Source organism: Citrus sinensis, chromosome 3, assembly GCF_022201045.2.
Source record: "Citrus sinensis cultivar Valencia sweet orange chromosome 3, DVS_A1.0, whole genome shotgun sequence".
NCBI classification, from domain to species: Eukaryota; Viridiplantae; Streptophyta; class Magnoliopsida; order Sapindales; family Rutaceae; genus Citrus; species Citrus sinensis.
Genome location: NC_068558.1, coordinates 5,636,954 through 5,657,874, shown reverse-complemented (window position 1 = coordinate 5,657,874; position 20,921 = coordinate 5,636,954). Strand labels below are relative to the sequence as shown.

The 20,921-nt window shown below is 35.2% G+C and overlaps 3 protein-coding genes across 6 annotated transcripts; 2 read left to right on the top strand and 1 right to left on the bottom strand.

The window, feature by feature from the left end:
* Nucleotides 1–3: 3 nt before the first annotated feature.
* Nucleotides 4–8,909, top strand: LOC102609967 (protein arginine N-methyltransferase 1.6). 2 transcript variants are annotated; one of them, XM_052437847.1, is made up of 14 exons: nt 4–506; nt 820–1,054; nt 1,409–1,534; nt 2,306–2,470; nt 2,540–2,658; nt 2,737–2,816; nt 3,613–3,884; nt 6,065–6,301; nt 6,924–6,997; nt 7,367–7,460; nt 7,583–7,732; nt 7,843–7,917; nt 8,200–8,299; nt 8,461–8,909. In XM_052437847.1, exons 1-14 carry the CDS (start codon nt 181–183, stop codon nt 8,616–8,618), a joined length of 2,211 nt encoding a protein of 736 aa, XP_052293807.1. In that variant the 5' UTR covers nt 4–180; the 3' UTR covers nt 8,619–8,909. The 2 variants fall into 2 exon arrangements, with proteins under 2 accessions (XP_052293807.1, XP_006477200.2); XM_006477137.3 differs by having other exon boundaries at nt 10–506; nt 8,203–8,299.
* Nucleotides 8,910–10,458: 1,549 nt separating this feature from the next.
* On the bottom strand, nt 10,459–16,767 carry LOC102609297 (chaperone protein dnaJ 13). Of its 3 annotated transcripts, none has more exons than XM_006477135.4 (14): nt 16,353–16,767; nt 15,598–15,884; nt 15,117–15,314; nt 14,925–15,039; nt 14,463–14,549; nt 14,227–14,315; nt 13,734–13,818; nt 12,878–12,931; nt 12,458–12,538; nt 12,109–12,186; nt 11,407–11,646; nt 11,130–11,237; nt 10,977–11,047; nt 10,459–10,683 (listed from the first exon to the last, which is right to left on the bottom strand). In XM_006477135.4, exons 1-13 carry the CDS (start codon nt 16,494–16,496, stop codon nt 10,991–10,993), a joined length of 1,623 nt encoding a protein of 540 aa, XP_006477198.2. In that variant the 5' UTR covers nt 16,497–16,767; the 3' UTR covers nt 10,459–10,683; nt 10,977–10,990. The 3 variants fall into 3 exon arrangements, with proteins under 3 accessions (XP_006477198.2, XP_006477199.2, XP_006477197.2); XM_006477136.4 differs by having other exon boundaries at nt 10,459–10,680; XM_006477134.4 differs by lacking the exon at nt 10,459–10,683 and having other exon boundaries at nt 10,765–11,047; nt 16,353–16,766.
* Nucleotides 16,768–17,927: 1,160 nt separating this feature from the next.
* Nucleotides 17,928–20,158, top strand: LOC102618908 (ABC transporter G family member 23). The gene has a single exon (XM_006477517.3). It carries the CDS (start codon nt 17,928–17,930, stop codon nt 19,890–19,892), a length of 1,965 nt encoding a protein of 654 aa, XP_006477580.2. The 3' UTR covers nt 19,893–20,158.
* The last annotated feature ends 763 nt before the right edge of the window (nt 20,159–20,921 follow it).

Sequence of the window (20,921 nt, the reverse complement as noted above, 5' to 3'; positions counted from 1 at the left end):
TGCATTGTCGTAATAACATCTTCGAACTTTACTCGAAAATTTTAAACTAATGATGGAACTTGGGAAAGAGCGGAAGTTCTTGGTTTATAATGAAAGTTGAAAGAGGTTTGAAACTCATATAGAAAAGGCGCGGGCTCGCGGCGGTGACACGCTAAAATCATCCCCCCCCTCCCGGTATAAATGCTCTCACTGATACCTAAAACCCTAACCCTCTCCCTTTCTTCCCGCGCCACAACTCGTTTGATTTTGATCCTTCACTCATTCAAACCCATCGCCTCGCGCCACATGTCGACTCAGCGAATGTTCCAGCTGAAGCTCGACCCACTCACCGGTAACTCGGAGTGGGTTGTCATCGAGGAAAACGAGGATGTTCCGGAAAGTTCGCAAGAACCGCTTCTGGCCACGACGTCGTATCTCGACATGCTTAATGACTCGTACAGGAACAGAGCCTATCGCCTGGCCATCGACAAGATGGTCACTAAATCTTGCCACGTGCTTGATATCGGGTACCATTTACAACAATAATCTTTTAATACAAGCGCTTCCAAATAGTCTTGTAGTTTAATAGAAGTTCCTTCCATGAATTTTTGAAGCCATTAGAAACTTATCTGATTCTTAAAAAAAAAAAAAAATTAAAGAAAATAACTTGGCTTAAATTGTGCCAAAATTTGTGAGGAGCACATTGTTAAATTTGTCTAGCTTTTCTTAGAAATTACATTTTGTCAATTCTTTTCTCAAACAAGTTTTAAACTGTTCCATTTTTCTTCCAAAATAAATATTTTAATATATCTCAAATGAGTAATTTCTATTATTGTGCAGTGCTGGAACGGGATTGCTTTCAATGATGGCTGCTCGGGCAATGGGTTCTAGTGACTCAACAACCAGCCTTAATACCAAAGGAATGGTTACAGCTTGTGAGTCTTACCTTCCCATGGTGAAGTTGATGAAGAAAGTTCTGCATGTTAATGGTATGGGGAGGAATATCAAAGTTATTAATAAGCGTTCTGATGAACTTGAAGTCGGTGTTGACATTGATTCTCGTGCTGACATTCTTGTGAGTATTGATTTTTTCATGTTTGCTATAACATCATGTTTTCCCCCTGCGAATAATTATACATGGTTACAGATTACTGAATGGTTTAAAGAAGGAAATTTTGAAAATTGAAATGTAATTAAATAGTAAGATGCTTCTCCTTTTGCAGTATCCCACAAAGATCAAACCGATATTATTTAAAACTTGTGCCAAGGTGCAACTTCATGTTTGAAGTGGGGTCATTGATAGACATAGGAATGCCTTATATCTGCCATTGTGTCCATCACAATATGTCAGTCTTATCAATTATACACAGCTGGGAGTTGGCTTCTTTTCGTTTCCTAAATATTATTACATTTTCACTCTAAAATGCAGGTTAGTGAGATACTGGATTCTGAATTGCTGGGTGAGGGACTAATACCAACTCTACAACATGCACATGACAGGCTGTTGGTGGAAAATCCACTAACAGTACCATGCCGAGTGACTACTTATGGTCAGGTATCTAGCTTTCTTCTTCTTCTTTTTTATGGCCCAATATTTCCATCCTTTTACAGAAAGGGATAGCTTTGAAGGTACTATTCCTATAGAATGGAGATTGATCAGAGTTCAAAGACTATGTTGTCCTTTAAGTCAAATGTAAAGTTGGGGCAAGCCACTGTTATCATCAAACTTTTCAGATAGTGGGACCTGGACTGGTATAACTCATGTTTGGTTGTATTCATCTATTATAATTGCAATTTCTCTTCCTTACAGCAAACATGAGCATTGGTTTTCTCACTTACATTGCCATGCTTGTATGGCAATTTAACTTATCAATTAGGGGCCTTTTGGCAACATGGAGTCTGTTTAACAGAGAAAAGGTTAGTTCTCTTAGATAGACAACATTGCAGTTGAAGATGGTGAAAGACAAAATATTTTAACTGATCCACAAGGCCTTCCTCCGTGACATTGCAGTGATTTCTTTTCTTCTAGTGGTTTTTCCTTATACTATCTGGTCAAACTGAACTCCACAACACTAATATACATTTAATGCTCTTTCCCTATCCCAATACATGATAATACTTGATTGTTTTTACTAAATTTTTATTGCCTCAGGGGCACTTTGATTTTGCTAGCTGGTTAGTCTTCTTTTAGTAGCTTATTGCTACCTTACTGTATTGTATTGATTTTGCTCTTCTTTGGGGGAAATCGTATTTTCTAATAATTTTAAAGCTCATACAAATGTATTTATCTCTTCTCTGGGTTTGTCTCCTTTCATCCCTTTTTAAGCTGGTTGAAAGCACGTTCTTGTGGAAGCTGCATGATTTATATAATAATGAAGCAAAAGCATTGGACGACATTCATCTTGTCCCAGCTGGCATGGATTCTATCTTACATGTCAAATCACAACAATATGCCATGCACTGTGATGCAATAACAAAAGAAATCAAACTGGTAATGATGTTAACCACTCTTCTACAGAATTCTTAGAAAGTACCAGTAGTTTAATTCACATTCATCCAGCTCTCGGAACCCTTCAAAATATTTGAATTTGACTTTTGGAAACGGCCAGACAGTCATGGAGAAGCTGAGCTGCAGATAAAGTCAACTGATGATGGTAGAGTCCATGCTGTAGTTTCATGGTAATTATATCTCTGCTATTTGTATCTGAATTTATTTTGTAGAGGGCATCCCTGGAAATTTTTGTCTTTTGTTTTCAGGTGGGTTCTTCAGCTTGATCGAGAAGGGACAATCTTTTATTCCACTGCTCCTAGATGGATAAGTCTGCCAATTCACAAAAGTGAGTCACTGTCACCATAATATCAGTGCTCTAGTATCATGGACTTATGGTATTGTTGAAAGCAAATCAAGTAATGTAATTAAGAAATATATATATATGAAAAAAAAAACCTCAGTATTTCCTTATTGCTTACATCTCTCTTTGTTTGGATATAGAATTTGGCCATGTACTTTCAACATTTGCACTCCCAGTTTTGATTCTGACTAGCACAAATATGCAGCTCCCATTTAAAAGCCTAACAGTGATGAAAACTAATAGCTATAGCAGGCAAATTATATCATATGGCAGTTCTCTGTGCAACTATACTTTTCTCTGTCAATTTCTCCAATTTATCAAAAGAAAAAAATGACTAATTTTATACACATCTTGGATGCATCTGTCTTTTAAAAATGATATCAATGGTGAGATGCAAAGCTTGCTATAAAATAACTTTAGAACACATTGTTCCTTGATGTTACTTTTAGATGCAACCTTAAAAGTTTTGTGCATTGCTTTAAAATTCAACCTTCACAATTTCATGCAGCCAATACAACTAAAAGATCTTGGTTTATGTTGAACTAAATAGGGATCTTTTTTCGAGCTTTGAGCAATTTTTTTTTTTAGATGATTAAGAAACTTACATGGCATTTCAAAATTTTTATCAGAATAGTTTAAAGATCTATCTGCAGCTAGGGGTTGCAGTTAAGTAAATCTGGAAAGATGCTTAACTTAAAATAAGAATAACCTTTCGAGTTTGCATGGTAAAATGCCATGGTTTCATGTTAATTTGACAAATAAAGCTTGTTTGATGCTTCAGGCACTGGGAATTGGTGTGATCACTGGAAGCAGTGTGTTTGGTTTATTCCAGGTAAGGGTATGTCCATATGCAAAGGTGAAGAATTGTTGTTTCATGCTTTGCATACTGAAACTAGTGTATCATACGAACTCAAGTCCCAAATCCCAATAACTGACGAGAGACAGCATAACTTAAATGCTAAGGATTTTCAGCTCGCATTACCACCAGAAAGAATTGCCATCTATGGTGATGGCGAATGGAGGCTTTCCATGGTAATGGCCATGAGAAATGCGGTAAGATCTTCTTCTCTCCTTGCGTGCTTATTCTCACTCAAAACTGAGCTTATACACTCATTCTATCACAAAAGTAAAGAGTTACCGTAGGAAATTGAGCACCAAAACCTGAGCTTATAAAATCTGTTTTCAAAATATTTGGACTGTTTCCCCAGATCTAATGTTGATCAAGACTATGCTTGTTGATGTTACCTTGTCAAAATCAGTCTCAGCGGTTATTAGTCAGGTTCTTACTACTCAATGTCTACAACAATGATACCACAGTTGTGGCTATATCTTCATGCTAACTGACCAGTTGGTAGGCCAGCATACCTGTCGAACCAGAAATGGAAGTTGGAAGAGAACCATTAGAATATGTTGCCTTTTCCTCTCATGGAAATACACTGTTAGGATATCTATAAACCTCGATACCTATTAGATCTACTATGAAGCCTAATAATCATAAGACACAACATCAAAATATAAAGCAATACGACGTTGCATAAAGTAACTGGCTTATGATAGTTTTTATTTGGAAAGTGATGTGAAATTAAAAATGCAGATTCTCAAAGTTTCCTTTCCATTTGGCCAATGTCTAATGAATTAGCTTGACTAATTTTGAACCATACCATTGTTTAGGCTATAACTAAGTGGGCTGATTATATAGCTTCCCTTAGTGATTTATGTCAGAGAAAGAGAACTTCAAAACAAAATTTGGAGGTTTAACAATTCTAGAGTGACAAAAGTGATTAGATTTGTTTATCTTTGCTGTCTTAAAAACCTGAATTATAGCTCAACCTCATGAAACAGACGGGAGAATCTTCATATACTTGGTGGGATATTTTGCTTCTTGGCTCCCATTTTAGACATGCCAAGTATCATGTTTATTCACTATCAAGTCCTTACTATCAGTCCTCAACTTGAATGTTGAGACCATCTTTTTTGCTTTTTCTCGTGAAATACTAACTGAGCAACCCGAGAAGGGGGGCGGGGGGGGGGGGGGGGGGGAATTAGGATTCTAAAAATTTAAGCAACTAAAGCTTAATGCAATTTAAGCAAAGAAATTAAATTCGAAATGAACAGATTGATGTGTAATGAAAAATAAAGAGATAAGGTGAGAGAGAGCAAACACGTGATTTTTACGTGGGTCGGCCAACCGTGCATACATCTACGCCTCCAAGCTCACTGAGTTTGAGGATTTCACTAAGCGAGCCTCCAAGGCTTTAACAACGCTTACAATTGACTTTTAAGGTGTTAATAGACATTTACAACAAAGTAATTAAATTCGAAATAAACACATTAATGTGTAATGAAAAATAAAGAGATAAGGTAAGAGAGAGCAAACACATGATTGTTACGTGGGTCAGCTAACTGTGCCTACGTCTACGCCTCCAAGCTTACTGGGTTTGAGGATTTCACTAAGAAAGCCTCCAAGGTTTTAACAACGCTTATAATTGACTTTCAAGGTGTCAATAGACCTTTACAACAAGAGATTACTCTTAATCTCTTAACTTAAATGTATCCTAACACTTTTAACATCTCAACTTAATTTTACAAAAAAGATTATAAATAAATTTACCTCGCACAATGTGTTTGATTACGAATGAAAGCCTAATGTGTAAATGAATGAAATGAATACACAAATTTTAAGCTCAGATTGTTGAAAAATGCTCAATGATAATAGTAGTTGTCCAACACTCATTTGAATTTGATTGAGTCATTTTATAGTTGAAGTAGAAAATTAGTTGTTATTGGCTTTCTGGTGCTAACCGGCTCACTGTTTATGCTAACCAGTTTTCTATTTGATGTTACCGTTATAGTAAAAAAATTTAAATTTTTGTATAACCAGTTTGTTGCTTTTCATTATCCGGTTAGCCGTTTTTATTTTAGATAGCTTCTGCTTGATAATTAATTTGCCACTTGCTAAATCTGGTTAGCCATTTTGATTCCAGAGAGCATCTCTCTGGTAATTAGTTTACCATTTATTTTATCCTGTTATCCGATTAGTTCCAAAAATACATTTTTGTTTTAAACATACTCATTTTCTTGTTTTATAAGATCATAAAATATAATTCTTTATTTATCCAAAACATGTGGTTTGTTATTATCAAAATTAACATTTTATAGCCATATAGGCTAGCACCCCAGAGTTTGAATGTACACATTTACTATCTTTTTTACATGAATTGTATTCTTTGCAGTTGCAGGGAAGAGTCCAGCCGTTGTGTGTCGTTGCTGATGACAGTGTTTTCTTAACAATTTGTGTTGCACGTCTTTCAAAAACAGCACATGTTTTATCATTGTTACCAGGTCTAGGAGACAAGGGTGCCCAATATTTGCGCACCGTTGCAGATCCAAATTGTTTCTCAATAGATCGTGTAGAAATTCTTCAAAAGGGGAAAAAATGCTTGACTATGGATGACACTCAACAAAAGAAGGTAATTTCTCCACTCAGATTGTATACAGTTGCCATAAATTTGAAATACTGACCCTGCTTTACTTCCATGAATCTGTTGAAAAGTTGGTCCACATGAAACAAATATTTTTTGTGCATCCATTCTGTGGACATTCTATGCTGATCTAAGCAGCTAATCCACAAGTCCTCTTTTACCATCAGATTAAGGGTGTGATTGGGATTGAGGTGTTGTAACTTTTAACTACACCTGCTGTAGAAATAAAGCTGTAACTATGAAATAAAAGTTAGTAATATGTAGTAAATGTAAATTTTAAATAATGATTTTGATAAAATTATTGAAGATATAACAGATTTTCCATTATACAAGTGAAAAATCTTATTAACATAGCTTCCAAGGTACAGCAGTTAGTGTTTACTAAACACTTTAGTGCTGTAACTTTTAAGCTACAGCTGCCCAACCTCAATCCCAAACGCACCCTAAATAGGTGATTTTCAAATTCCAAAGCTTAGTAGAATACTTCGGTCATATGTGTTATCCTAGTCCTATTACTTGAGAGCAGCACTATGGCATTTTGGGTGCATAATATGAATTGTACATCTTTTTGACAGAATGTAAACAATTTGGTATGCTTTTTCTATCGCAGGTTGACCTGTTAATTGGAGAACCATATTATTTTGGAAATGATGGCATGCTTCCATGGCAAAATCTGCGGTTCTGGTATGTAACACAAATTGATTTCCGTTTTGTATAAGTTCTATTCCCATTCTTTGTGCTCTATTTAATTTATTCTGATATTTAACAAATTTCTCTTAGTTTCTTATAAAATAAAAAATTTTAAAAAAAAACTACATGACTGCAATATTGGTTCAGACCTTGTTAACATGTTTACTTTACATGCCCTTGGACTACATTTAATGATATGTTACATAATTGATAAATTAATTATGTGTTGTTTTAATTATTTTTTATAGTAAAAAAGGGGGTCTGCATTATGGTGGTGCATATCTAATCTATTATTCTTAAAAATACTCCGTATTTAAGAAATTTATCTAATGGTTTTTACTATATTTTATTTATTTTTCTAAGGAAAGAACGGTCTAAGCTTGATCCTGTCCTTTCCAAAGAAGTGATTATAATGCCTTTTAAAGGAATATTGAAGGCCTGTGCCATTTTTTGCCCGGTAAGTTTTATCCTTGTCACACAAGAAAAAAGCATGTGCAGACACTCACATATGCTTTTGGTATAAGCAAGGTCATGGGATTAATTCATGTGCATCAAGTTATGATTTTAACCTTTCAACAGGATATTTGGAACAGTCGTCGCAGCTTAAGTAAGATCGAAGGCTTTGACCATGCAGTTGTAAATACCACTTTAGGAGCATGTGGGGATTTACCGGCTCCAAAAGAGGGTCCTTGTCTGCCTTTCTTTACGTGGCAATGCGGAGAGATTAAGGTAATTAAAAACAATTGATAGAAACATAAACAAAAAATAAGGTTTGTTTAGAAAAAGTAAATTGAAATTGCATTCCACTGTGCTGATGTAACCATATCGGGCTTTTCCAGAAACTCAGTAATGTCTTTACTGTAATGGAGTTTGATTTCTCAAAACCAATAAGTCCATGTCAAGGAAAAGTCCAGGTATGCACCTTCTAATTAGAATGTTGTTGGACATGTTAGAATTTGATTGTCTACTTATAGAATTAGCATGGGTACTGATCTTGCAACTGCCAATTACCTAACTACAGGATGCAAAATATATTTCTATGTTACCATTCGCACTACCCAGTTAACTATAAGTTAGATTAGTAATGAGTAGATTAGAATACTGATATGTAGATTAGTAATGAGTAGATTAGAATACTGTTATGACTCAGTTTATACTTTTCTCTAGATCTAACAAAACTTTGCTTAATAAATTAGCAGGTTGAATTTACAGAGCTTGGGTTATGCCATGGATTTGCCTTATGGATTGATTGGGTAATGGATTCAGAGAATTCCATCATCATATCAACAGGACCCGGTATATTTTTATTCACTTAGAAACTGGTTCATTAGAAGCAAGCCACTTCTCAATTTTATGACAGTGCTTCTTTATGAAACACTATTGTCATTATGGGATATAAGAAGAAAACAAAAAATTATCATTTCAATTTTTATTATGCCTATGTGACATGCCTGCAGATAAAAGATATTGGAAGCAAGGAGTGAAGCTCATGGCCAAGCCTGTGGCAGTTGGATTCGAGGGGTCCGGAAGAACTGATTTGTGTTCTTCTACGCTAGTCGAAGCATCATTTAATCCATCGAACGGGGAGCTCAACGTCCAACACACCTTCTCCTGATAGTGATTTTCGGCACAGAAGCTCCTGTATTATTATTATTATTATTATTATTGCTGGTCGATGAGAAGCTTTGTCTCATGTATGAAATGTGGAGGCCCTGCTTTATGATTGATTCTGAGCACCGCTATTAGTGCTGGGCTGGGGTTTTGTTTATTAATCAAATGGCGATGTAGGGGATGGACACGTGCTTCCCGTTTTTGACGATTGCTACTTTGAAAGCAATGCTGCTGCTAAATTATATTATCGAGCGTATCGTAAAAAAAATCGTATCATCCTTTGAGATTCTCTAAATTATATTATCGAACGTATCATAAAGAAAAGGGAAATTTGTAACCTACCCCCAAATAAATTGGCATTTTGCACCGCGTCTCTAACAAATTTGATTTGTTGTACTGCGCACCCAAAAAAATTGACATTTTTGCACCACGCCTTCAATTTCGTTATTTTCTCAGTTAAGTTTAACGGTGGAGGGGTAAAATTGGAAGTTTATTCCTTAAATTAATTTTAATGGGAATTCTCTTTATTGTAATTAAAATAAAAATTTTTAAAAAAATTAAAGGAAAAATAATAGTGGTGATAATGTACATGTAACAAGAAATTTTTTTATTACAATTAAAATAAAAATCTTTAAAAAATTAAAGGAAAATAATAGTGGTGATAAATGTACATGTAACAAGAATTTTTTTTATTAAAATTGAAATAAAAATTTTTAAAAAATTAAAGAAAAAATAATAGTGGTGACAATGTACGTGTAATAAGAAATTTTTTTTATTGCAATTGAAATAAAGGTCTTTAAAAAAATTAAAGGAAAATAATAGTGGTGACAAATGTACATGTTAGAGCTAGCAAAACAGGTCATCGGGTCGTGTTCGTGTCGTGTCAGCTTCGTGTCGTGTCAAATTTAGGTCGACCCAAACCCGACCCATTTAATAATCGTGTCAAAATATTGAGACCCAAACCCGACACGGAAAAATAATCGGGTTACCCAATAACCCATTTAATATCTATTTATTGAACAAAAGTTACATCAAATATTTACACACTATCATACATATGTATGTACATAACTACATACATACATACATAATTTATCGATATTATAAAATATACATATCTACCAATATATTACACATTTACACTATTGAGGTTTTAATTATATATATATAATATTATATATCAATATTATAAAATATACATGTCTATCAATTTTTACACATTTACACTATTGAAGCTCTAAATGTATGTAAAATTTTATAAATAAAACACTGTGTTTATATTCACCCTTTTAAAGAATAAAAAAAAGAAAACCATCTCTAATATTTGAGTTTTAATTATAAGAATATGTAAATTATTTTAAAATAGAAAATATAATCGGGTCATTGATCGGGTAAATGGGTCAAGAATTTTAACCCAAACCCGACACGGAAAAAAATCGTGTTGACCCGGACCCGACCCATTTAATAATCGTGTTAAATTTGACTACTCATACCCATCTATTTATGTCGTGTTCGTGTTGGGTAATCGGGTCGTGTCAAATTTTGCCAGCTCTAGTACATGTAACAAGAATTTTTTTTATTAAAATTGAAAAAAAATCTTTTAAAAATTAAAGAAAAAATAATAGTGGTGACAATGAACATGTAAGAAGAATTATTTTTTTTTATTGCAATTGAAAAAAAAAACCTTAAAAAATTAAATGAGCTAAAAATTTTGTTTTTTTACATAGAGGGGCATTTTTGTCATTCAATCAAAAGTTAAACGGAGCCGTTAAACTTAACTGAGAAAATAACGGAATTGGGGGCGTGGTGCAAAAATGTCAATTTTTTTGGGTGCGCAGTACAACAAGTTAAATTTATTGGGACGCAGTGTAAAATATCAATTTATTTGGGGGTAGATTACAAATTTCCCTAAAGAAAAATCATATCATCATTTAAGATTCTGTCTTGCTCTTCCCTTCCTTTCAAATGCTCGAGTTTTAAATCCATGACTTGTCAAATCCGTTTACAGGCTGGTGACTGTGTAGTCGTGGGTAGGTTTAACCGTAGTAACAGAAGATGAAATTAATCTACTGTGATGAAAAGTGCAAGTTAGTAGCGTTCAAGAGACGACTAAAGAAGATCATAAACAAAAATAAATAAATAAATAAAAGTTATAAACAAATGCCTTTTTTCATTATGTCACTGTAAAAATTACACAAAGAATAATGCACCCAGTTTTGTAAATGCTATTATTGGATTTACTGTCCTAAAACGAAATTAATATATTAGTTTGAAATGCAACAAAAGTTGTGATCAAGGTGGAGTACCTCAAATGACACGTGATACATTCAAAAATGCGAGAGGTAACCAAGTCTTAACTTACATGATGAATTACATTTAAATTCTGTGAGCTTCCTGGGGTATAAACAATTCCTCATAATCATCGACAAAAACCTGATTCAGATTGCAAAATTAGCACAATGCAGAAAAGCAACCATAAGAATGATTATTCTAGATCAACAGAGAGCAGTCTTACCTCGTATCTATTGCCGCCATAAGTGTACTCCACATACAACTGCTTAGGTTCTCCGGGACAAGAATCACAGAAACCCATGATACCTGACTTCTTAACCCCGTCGTGAAGCTAAAACCAAAAGATTGAACAATCATAATATGTGAAGTCAAAATTGTGAGTGAAAAAGTAAAAAACATATAACGAATGGCTTTTGCAAACCTTGATACAGTGGCGCAAGCACCAAACTAGATTCATGTTTTCAGAATTATATAAGCAACAGGACTCAAGAGAACCATACCTTGAGTCGCCCAGAATCATTTACTAGGAAATTAAGAGGTAATGTAACATCCAAGACTTGTGAAGCCAATTCATCACTCGATTCTCCTGTTTCACCTAACTTAGTCAAAGCTTTACGAGCTCCATAAACTGCTTTGGTAATAATCAGTCCACCTATTTCTAATTGCTTATTTCTTTTCCTATTGGCCACATTTTGTAATAACTGCTGAGCTTTTTGTGCTGCCGCCTTTGTTTCCCGGACCTACATATTAAGTGAGAAATGCAGGTTATCCAATAAGGGCCAGAAAACTTCAAATATCCATCATGTTAAAAGTACCACATAATAGTCATTCCCATTTTGTGATAAGTCTTATAATCCCCTTGTTTAGTATTTGCAAGAGGTTCCTCACTGTTATTTCCTACTAGTATGACCAGACGAAAAACAAATATGAAATCCTTTTCTTCAGAAAGATAAGGTACAGTAGTCTCAGTAACCCAGCAAAACTCTTCCAATAATTGGGAGGTTGGGGGTCCAAAACACACAAGCAAAGTTCATCCATTTATAACGAATTCCAGTCCATTTCTTAATGTGCATTGTGTAAGATATAGTCCTTATGAAAAAAGAATTGATCAAGAAAATGAATCCGACTCTTGCAGATTCAGAAAGCAGGTTGACTAAGGCATATATAAACCTCACATACCCTTATCATATGAATAATCATACCTGAGCAGAAGTTTTTTCCATATTCTCTAGTGCTTTCTGCTTTTCCCTCTTCAGGTAATAGGGTTTGAGGATGAACTTCTGGAAGTACACAATGAAAAACATATAGATGATCCAACACCAAAGTACTCAGAGGTTGAAGAAAAAAACGCTAAAAATACTTCATTGCATATATGTTCAATACCCGAAACATAATGTATTTTCCTAACAGATCAGAAAGTAGCATCTATTAAAAAAACCCTTCATGCTTAACTGTATTATATTTCAAAGCAGTTTACGTCCAATGAACAATAAACAATCAAAATCCAACTGTTTCACTAATAGGTCAAATAAGAGTCTGAAATATTATAACCTTAAGTAAAAAGTAAACTGATGCTGGAATTATAAATGCTCCGGTTGCAAAGAAGGAACTGAAATGCCTGGAAAGCAAAATCTGCACACAACAAACAGTCAGCACAGATCAAACCCAAGAGGCAAAGCAAAGAGAAAATATCAGGAACTCTTTCCATGTAATGTTCCAACAAATAATAAAAACAGGGTAATGATATACATGAACATCTAATGGAATCCAAGAGATGACATTCATCAGCTAAAAAGTATCACATCCTAAATGTTTTCTTGCACAACTAAGTTGAATCTAAGCTTGCAGTCAAAACATAGAGCCATTTATCCCCTAAATTCTGCTAAGTTCTCCATCCTCAACACAATCCCAGTCCTATTGCAATTAAGAAAAGTGCACTGACATCCACGAAACAAGAAAAAGATTACTTACTGGAACAACTAACTTTTGACCCGCTCGATGCAACTCAAATTTCCAAAAGATACCCTGTTAATAGAAAAAGGTCTAAGATCTCCAGATGTACAGAATATTAGAAATAGCTAAAGAAGCAATCAATCACAATATAATTTCTTACATTCAAATGATAAGTTAGCAACTGCAGATAGCCATGCCAACACAACTTTCTATCCACAAAGTGCCCCTCCCCACCCACTCACCCCAAAAAAAAGAAAAAAGGAGAGAGTCAAGACGATAAACAAGCCCACAGACAAACTGAGACATCCGTTAGCTTCATTTTCCTCTTACTGTAAAGGAACTAGTTCAATCAAAATCCACTAAAGTATATTAAAGGAACTAGCTAAGCCAACGCAACTTAAAAAAAAAGATTCAAGACAATAAACAAACCCACAGCCATACTGAGACATCCATTAGCTTCATTTTCCTCTTACTGTAAAGGAACTAGTTCAATCAAAATCCACTTAAGTTAAAGCACTTAGAAATGGCAGTGTCACAAATATACTAAAACAAACAGCCCTCCATTTCAACATGCATATATTATGCACCCCTAAGCCTCTTGTACTCTTATTCCCACCTGAAAATTCATCATAAAGAAAGTAACTTTTCCTTCCTGATAAATAATTCTGGCACCAGCTAAAAGTCAGCACATGTGATAGACAATGTGTTTGGTGGAACTCTAACCCCCTTTACAGGAACTCATAAAGAATGGAACATTCCCTTTCTGAGACATAAATTCTGGCAACAGTTGATATATGTCGAACAAACCGGGAATTTGTTTCACAGCAACAGTATAAAAGCATGAACATATTTGGTCATAATAAGCAGCAATTACCTGAATTCCTACTGAATACAGCATGCGGATGGTGCTGAATTCAGATATTTTCCTCCCACCACCAACTTCAAGCTCAAGAGCAGTGCTGCAACAATGATATTTCCAGTCACAAGAGAAAGCATTTTCAAGTAGCTAAAATATTTGGAAGATTACAGAGTAATTTGTGCAAGATTGTTTGAAAATTTTATCAAAAAATTTATAGGAAAGAAGTATGAGTTACACTCAACTCAAAAAGTTTATCCAATTAAAGCTTATCCCTTACAAGATCCCTTATTGAAAAATTACTCAATATGTATATAGAAGATTGATCGGGCGAGCGCAGTCGCTCACCTTATGCACACACCTAATCATCACCCTATGTTAGAGAGTAATCATGGTCTATGTAATAAAGATATTAACACTTGTAAGATATATGAAGTCATCAGTCGTAACAGGAGGCATTTGATAATGATATTAAATTACAACTGCTAACAAATAGACTCTGTGCACATACCTTCCAAGCCGGCCTTGTATTCGACCATGGGATTTTTTGGAAAACCGGTGAGTATAATGAGCTGATGCCCCAAAAGAACTTGTGCCAATCTATGGTCAGGGAACATACACGAAAAGGAAGGAATAAAGAAACAGTCAGACAGTTCACACAAAATACCCAGTAAAGATAAGCATATCTCTTCAACCCTCTCAGTGAGAATGACTGTTTTGCATGCTAAACGGAAGCAACACATTTACCTTAAGCTCTCCAGCAGCAGACATTCTCTCATCTTTCTTTTGCCACCCAACAGAAATTGATGACTCTATACCCAACAAGAGCTGTATCTGGAAAACAAGAAGAGAAACAAGAATCAATTTGAAGACTGTAGAAGCCTGAAAGTTAAATAAAAATGTGAAGCTCAACATTTCATACTTTTCCATTGTTCAAAAATTTTCCATAATTTCAAGTTTACACTAAATATATCAAACTTGCAATGACTTATTTACTTTTTCTTATATCATCCTTAAGTATACAACATAATGTAAGAAAACAGGTGTGAACGTAAACACACAAAGCTGCATAACAATTTTCTTCATATCCTTGTTGCTCAAAATTAGTCCAGTAAAATAGTTTCAAGTAGAAAGAGGAAGAAAAAATATTCAAGTAAAAAGAGGATAAAAAAATTAAACTAACAGAATAGGTAAGTTAAGGTAGCATACATTCCCATTCGTTGTTTCGGAGATCTGGCGGGTCCAGTTATTAGAAAGATTAATGGAGCCATCTCTCAAAGACATAGCAACGGCCATTGTCGCAGTCGAATGTGATGATAGGTGACTATAAAATGAGAAAATAAAGTGAACAAAGTATATATGCCAAATAGTCAAAATGACACATCAAAACAAATGAGCTACCGTGTTGTTTGTATTCCAACCAGTGCCCGTAAACCAGCTGAAGCTATAAATTCTATAGATGAGACAGAGGACAACTGATGCCTAAGCACAACTGAAGCAGCTCCACCACCAGAATCATCATTTACTTCCAAATTTCCACCAAAAGCAAGAATACTGTTTTTAGATAGTTGAGACTGAACTTCACTACTCATAGCCATCCTGAAATTCGGGGATATTGAACAATGAGGCCAGATAAAATAGGCAGTAAAATCTAAAAACTACAGAGACATCGAAGGCATTGAAATATCACTGCATATATTTATTGGAAAATTTACAAGAAAGCAAAAAAAACCAGACATGAAAGTGAGCCTGCATGCATGCCGTGTGCATTGTGTGGGAGAGTGTTGAGAGTTCGGGTTGAAAGTTTTTCCAAACTTGTGAAGCACTACAAATCATTAACACATCAACTGTGAAAGATAAAATAAAATAAAAAGGGAAGCACCCTCTCATTATGCCATCACCCTCTAGAAACTGTGGCAAAGAGAAGCTGGCCAGTATCGTCCCAGAAGGACGAAAATGTGCTAAAGCCTTCTCTTGTTCCTTCCTCTGCCGTAGCCTTTCAAGCTCTTCCTTTAACTCTTCCACTTTATTTAGCTTTGGACCAAGTTCCAACCCAGAAGTCAATCCTTCCATACCATATATATCATATATCAGCCGCTTATTCTCATCTGATAATATTTCGTACGCTTCACATATCCTCTGAAAGTTCTCTGTAGCAATTTCCTTCATCTGAAAATGAAGATTTAATAAAAATTCAGTAACCACTTTCACAAAATCAACAAACCCGTCCAAATTCACGCTCATATTAATTAGTAAAAATTCAATTACTAGGCATTGCTGAGACAAGAGGCATACGTAACAGAAAGCGAAACAAGATCCTAATCATGCTTAAAGAGCAACAAGTTTAACAATTGACGCACATACTACTTCTATAACAATGCATTGAAGATTAATATAGAAAATAAACATATGAATAATGTTTTTAAAAAAAAAAGGGGAAAAAGAATATTATTAACAGTAGTACAGTAATATGTCTTCATAAACACAATGCACACGATTTTGGATAAGCAAAATATCACATTATAAAACACAATCAAACTCAACTTCGGTTAGTTTGAAAGAAAACGACGCAGCAATTGGATAAGCAAATTTACAATAGAAATAAAGTAAAAGCAGATAAATGATTGAGGGGCATACATGAGGAGCTTGATATTTATCAGGGTGATAGACTTGGGCCCACTGGCGATAAGCTTTTCTGATTTCTTCATCGGAGGCTTCCGGCGAAAGATGCAACAGTGCATACAATTCCCTGTTTGGCGGCCCGTCCTTTGCTTCCCTCATCTTTGACTTTTTTCTTCTTTTTTTTTTTCTCTCTTGGGTCCTCAGAATCTCAAAGAAAAAGTGAACTCAGTTCGTTCTTCGACATCCAACATGTTAGAAGAGAGAGATGCATTACTCCTTGTGGGGTTTTAGGGGTTTTGGTGACTAGCAGCACTCCAAATTTGCAATAATGTATTTCAGAAAAATTGTAATCAGGCAGCATTAAAATTCAATGGGCTTTTACGCAGCCTGCGAGCTCATTTTGTTTGCCCCTTTGGGCATGTGCCTGGCCGAATTTGAGAAGGGAAGTACTTTTCACACCACTTTTAAAATCTTTATAGAACCCCACGTTCCAAATCATTGTCTTATTAGCTTGAGTCAAAGCTACGGTGCAACTATGGTACCGTATTATAATTACATCTAGCCGTTAGATATATTTAAATAGGTGGGATCTACTGACATCCAACGGCTGGATGCAACTGTAGCACGGTGCCACAGTTGCACCACATGTTTTCTCGTCTTATTAATAAATGAACTTAGCAAGACCTTTAATTTAGTTAAATTAGTATTTATCTTTTATGTAAGTTACATCATTTGTAATTTACAGCAAATCCATGTTCAAAAGAAAAAATAAATAAATAAATAATTACAACAAATCCAAAAATAGTTATACATTATCTCTCACTTCTTTTACATATTATCATATTTTGATATTGGATAACTACTTTGGGTTACCGTAAGTCTATGTAACTTAGCACTCGTACTAAATCAAAATGTTTTTACACTTACAACTCACGAACCTTCTCATCTTTAAATGATATAAATAATTATTTTAAGATCAAAATAATTTTGAGGTAATAAAGTAATAAATTACGTAGTAATAAAAGCTGTATTCTAAAAAAAAATGTTTAATAGCTAATTAAATTTTATTTGTAACCTTTTATTCTTTTCTGTAACATTCTTTTAAATAAAAGTTATATATATAATATGTAGGATTTATAAGAGCTTTAAAAAAATGTCAGGAGCTTCGCTCAATTGAGAATCAGGCCAATTTGCGCAAAAACATCACCGCTGTTTTGACACACGAATTTATGTGTTCACCGCCTCGGAGGCTGAAAACGCAGTACCAGCAGTTTCGTTAATACCGTACGTATGCACGGATCAAATATGCCGCCATTTTACAGTAGCATATATCAACATGGCAACATCTGACAGGTTAATTCGTTCAAAAGATTAGGTGCAGACTACGTGCTAGAGAAAACATCCAAAATTAGTCAATTTGCTTGGATCACCAAACACTGCCAAACATGGCTGACCACCTTCACCAGCTCTCAAGAACTTTCTTTCACAACCAACTAAATGTTGGTGCAACCTCCATTACTCAATCTTCTACATTTCCCATTTAATTAAAAGCCTCACTGATCAACAATGCATTAATCCATTCTCCCAAAAATGGGGTCTTGTTTCCAGCAACCAAGGCCAAGTATTGAAGATGACTCGGCAGTTCTCTTCTCAACTTCCAATTCCCCTGAGGAATATTCCACCAGCCCTTCCTCTTCTTTCTACCAGCCTACACCGTCGCCGTCGCTGCCACCTCAACGGTTGAAAACAACCTGTAAAGTTACCGTAAGAAACCTTTCGTACGCCATTCAACCAAATACTTCAATACTTTCTCATTTATTACATGAGCCTAAGGTGCCACTTCACATACTCAAATCAGTCTCTTTTGAGGCCAGGGATTCTGAAATTCTTGCTGTTGTTGGCCCAAGTGGCACTGGAAAATCTAGCCTTCTTCGGATAATATCAGGACGAGTAAGAGATCAAGATTTTGATCCAAGGAGCATAACTGTCAACTGCCATCAAATTAAAAAACCTGCCCAATTGAGGAAGATATGCGGTTTTGTAGCTCAAGAAGATAATTTGCTTCCTTTACTCACGGTGAAGGAAACTCTAATGTTCAGCGCCAACTTCAGGCTGAAGGGGATGAGCCATAAGGAGAAAGAAGATAGAGTTGAAAGCTTGATGGATGAGCTTGGCCTTACGCATGTCGCTGGCAGTTTTGTTGGGGACGAAGAGAACAGAGGGATCTCTGGTGGAGAACGGAAAAGGGTTTCTATTGGAGTTGACATGATTCACAATCCTTCTATTTTGCTCCTTGATGAGCCAACTTCAGGCTTGGACAGCACGTCGGCACTTCAAGTAATTGAGCTTCTTGCTTCCATGGCGAAAGCAAAGCAAAGAACAGTTGTGCTTTCTATTCACCAGCCAAGTTACAGGATTCTTCAATACATTTCAAAATTCTTGATCCTTTCTCGCGGTTCGGTTGTTCATTATGGCAGCCTTGAATTGCTTGAGGAAACCATCAATAACTTGGGATACCAAATTCCAACGCAGCTGAATGCCATCGAATTTGCCATGGAAATTATGCACCCCTTGGAAGATTCATATTCTAACAACAACAATTTCTTGCCCTCGGTAGAAGATGCAGAGCAATTTCCTGATTTAAGATGTGAAAAAGTTGGCGGAGTCGAGCATCAACAGCATGCTTTCTATCTCATTTTGTATGAGATTATGGTTCTCTGCTCAAGGTTTTGGAAGATTATTTACAGAACAAAACAGCTGTTCTTGGCAAGAACAATGCAAGCACTGGTGGGAGGATTCGGATTGGGAAGTGTTTATGTAAGAGTGAGAAAAGATGAAGCTGGAGTTTCAGAGCGATTAGGATTATTTGCTTTCAGTCTAAGCTTTCTCCTTTCCTCAACAGTCGAAGCTCTCCCCATTTACCTTCAAGAACGGCGGGTCCTAATGAAAGAAGCATCAAGAGAAGCGTACAGAATATCATCATACTTGATCGCCAACACCATCGTGTTTTTGCCCTTCCTGTTTGTGGTGTCTCTCCTCTTCGCCATTCCTGTGTACTGGATCGTAGGACTCAATCCTTCAATTGAGGCTTTCGTGTTCTTCATATTCGTGGTCTGGCTTATAGTATTGATGGCGAGTTCTCTAGTTCTTTTCCTGAGTGCAATCTCGCCGGACTTCATCTCCGGGAACTCTCTCATATGCACAGTTCTTGGAGCTTTCTTCTTGTTCTCAGGCTACTTCATCCCCAAAGAATACATACCAAAGTATTGGATTTTCATGTACTATATATCGCTTTACAGATATCCGCTGGATTCTCTTCTGACGAATGAATATTGGAGTGCGAGGGGAGAGTGTTTCTCTTGGCAGAAATATAATAACGTTGATGGAGATCATTTTTCCAAGTGTTTGCTCACGGGAAATGATGTGTTGAAGAGTAGAGGACTTGAGAAGGATACCAGGTGGGTGAATGTTGGTGTCATGCTCGCCTTCTTTCTGTTCTATCGCGTGCTTTGTTGGATCATCCTCAGTCGAAGAGCCTCAAAAACAACTACCTAAAGAATTGAGAGTTTGGGATTTGCTCTTATGAGCTTTTTAAAATATTTTGTCACACATGTATATTATTGAAAGGGATTATTAACTTATATTTACACTTGGGACCAATCCTTATTTAAGTTCAAATATACTTCTATTTTTCAGTTCAGTTTTGTATTTTTAAATAGTACATATGTAAAAGCCAAATTCTTTCTCGTCTTTGTAGTTGAATGTTTTGGACATTTTATGTACATATATGTGGGTAGTCCTTCTCTAATGCGGGCGCTTTTATTTTTTCTTTTTTTCATATGGACACGCTTTTAAAGCGTAGAGTTTAAGAGAGTTAATTTTAGAGTTTAAGAGAGTTAATTTTAACTCTCTTAAACCACATGGTTTTATAGTTCATTTAAGAATAATTTTCTTAAATTACATAGTTTAAGAACATGTTCACATTAAAAAGAATGTGGGTATTCACATATGAAAATGATTATATATATAGTCAATGCCTTATATATCCTATTTGACGCTTAACTCGGATAATTATATTAGAAATTTATTAGGAGTTGTTTTGATGTAATCCTTTTGAAACTCATTTTGAAATTATAGTCTAAAAATAAGAGACATATGTTAAAATCAAGAGAAATTTTACTTTCATGAAATTATAGTCTAAAAATAAGAGACATAGTTTATAATCCTCTTCAATGGATAACATATGGAGTGGTGTGTGTGATAATTGAAAATGATTCGAGCCACACATATGATATTTACTTTCAATTTAATCATTTTTAAATAAAATTACACCAACCCTCTCTACCTCAAAATGCATCACTTAGAATAAAACCTTTAACTACAGCGGACCAAACTTACCGATGGCATTAATCTTTAAGTTGCACTATTAACACCCCTCCAAAACCTTTTTAAAACACCATCTTGAAGTATATCCCATTAAATAATAACTAAAATTTCATCACTACTATTAATACTCACTTTAATTCAAAAATTACCCTTCTTCTAAACGTTATTTTTTTCCTCACTCCAAACTCAGAAAAACTC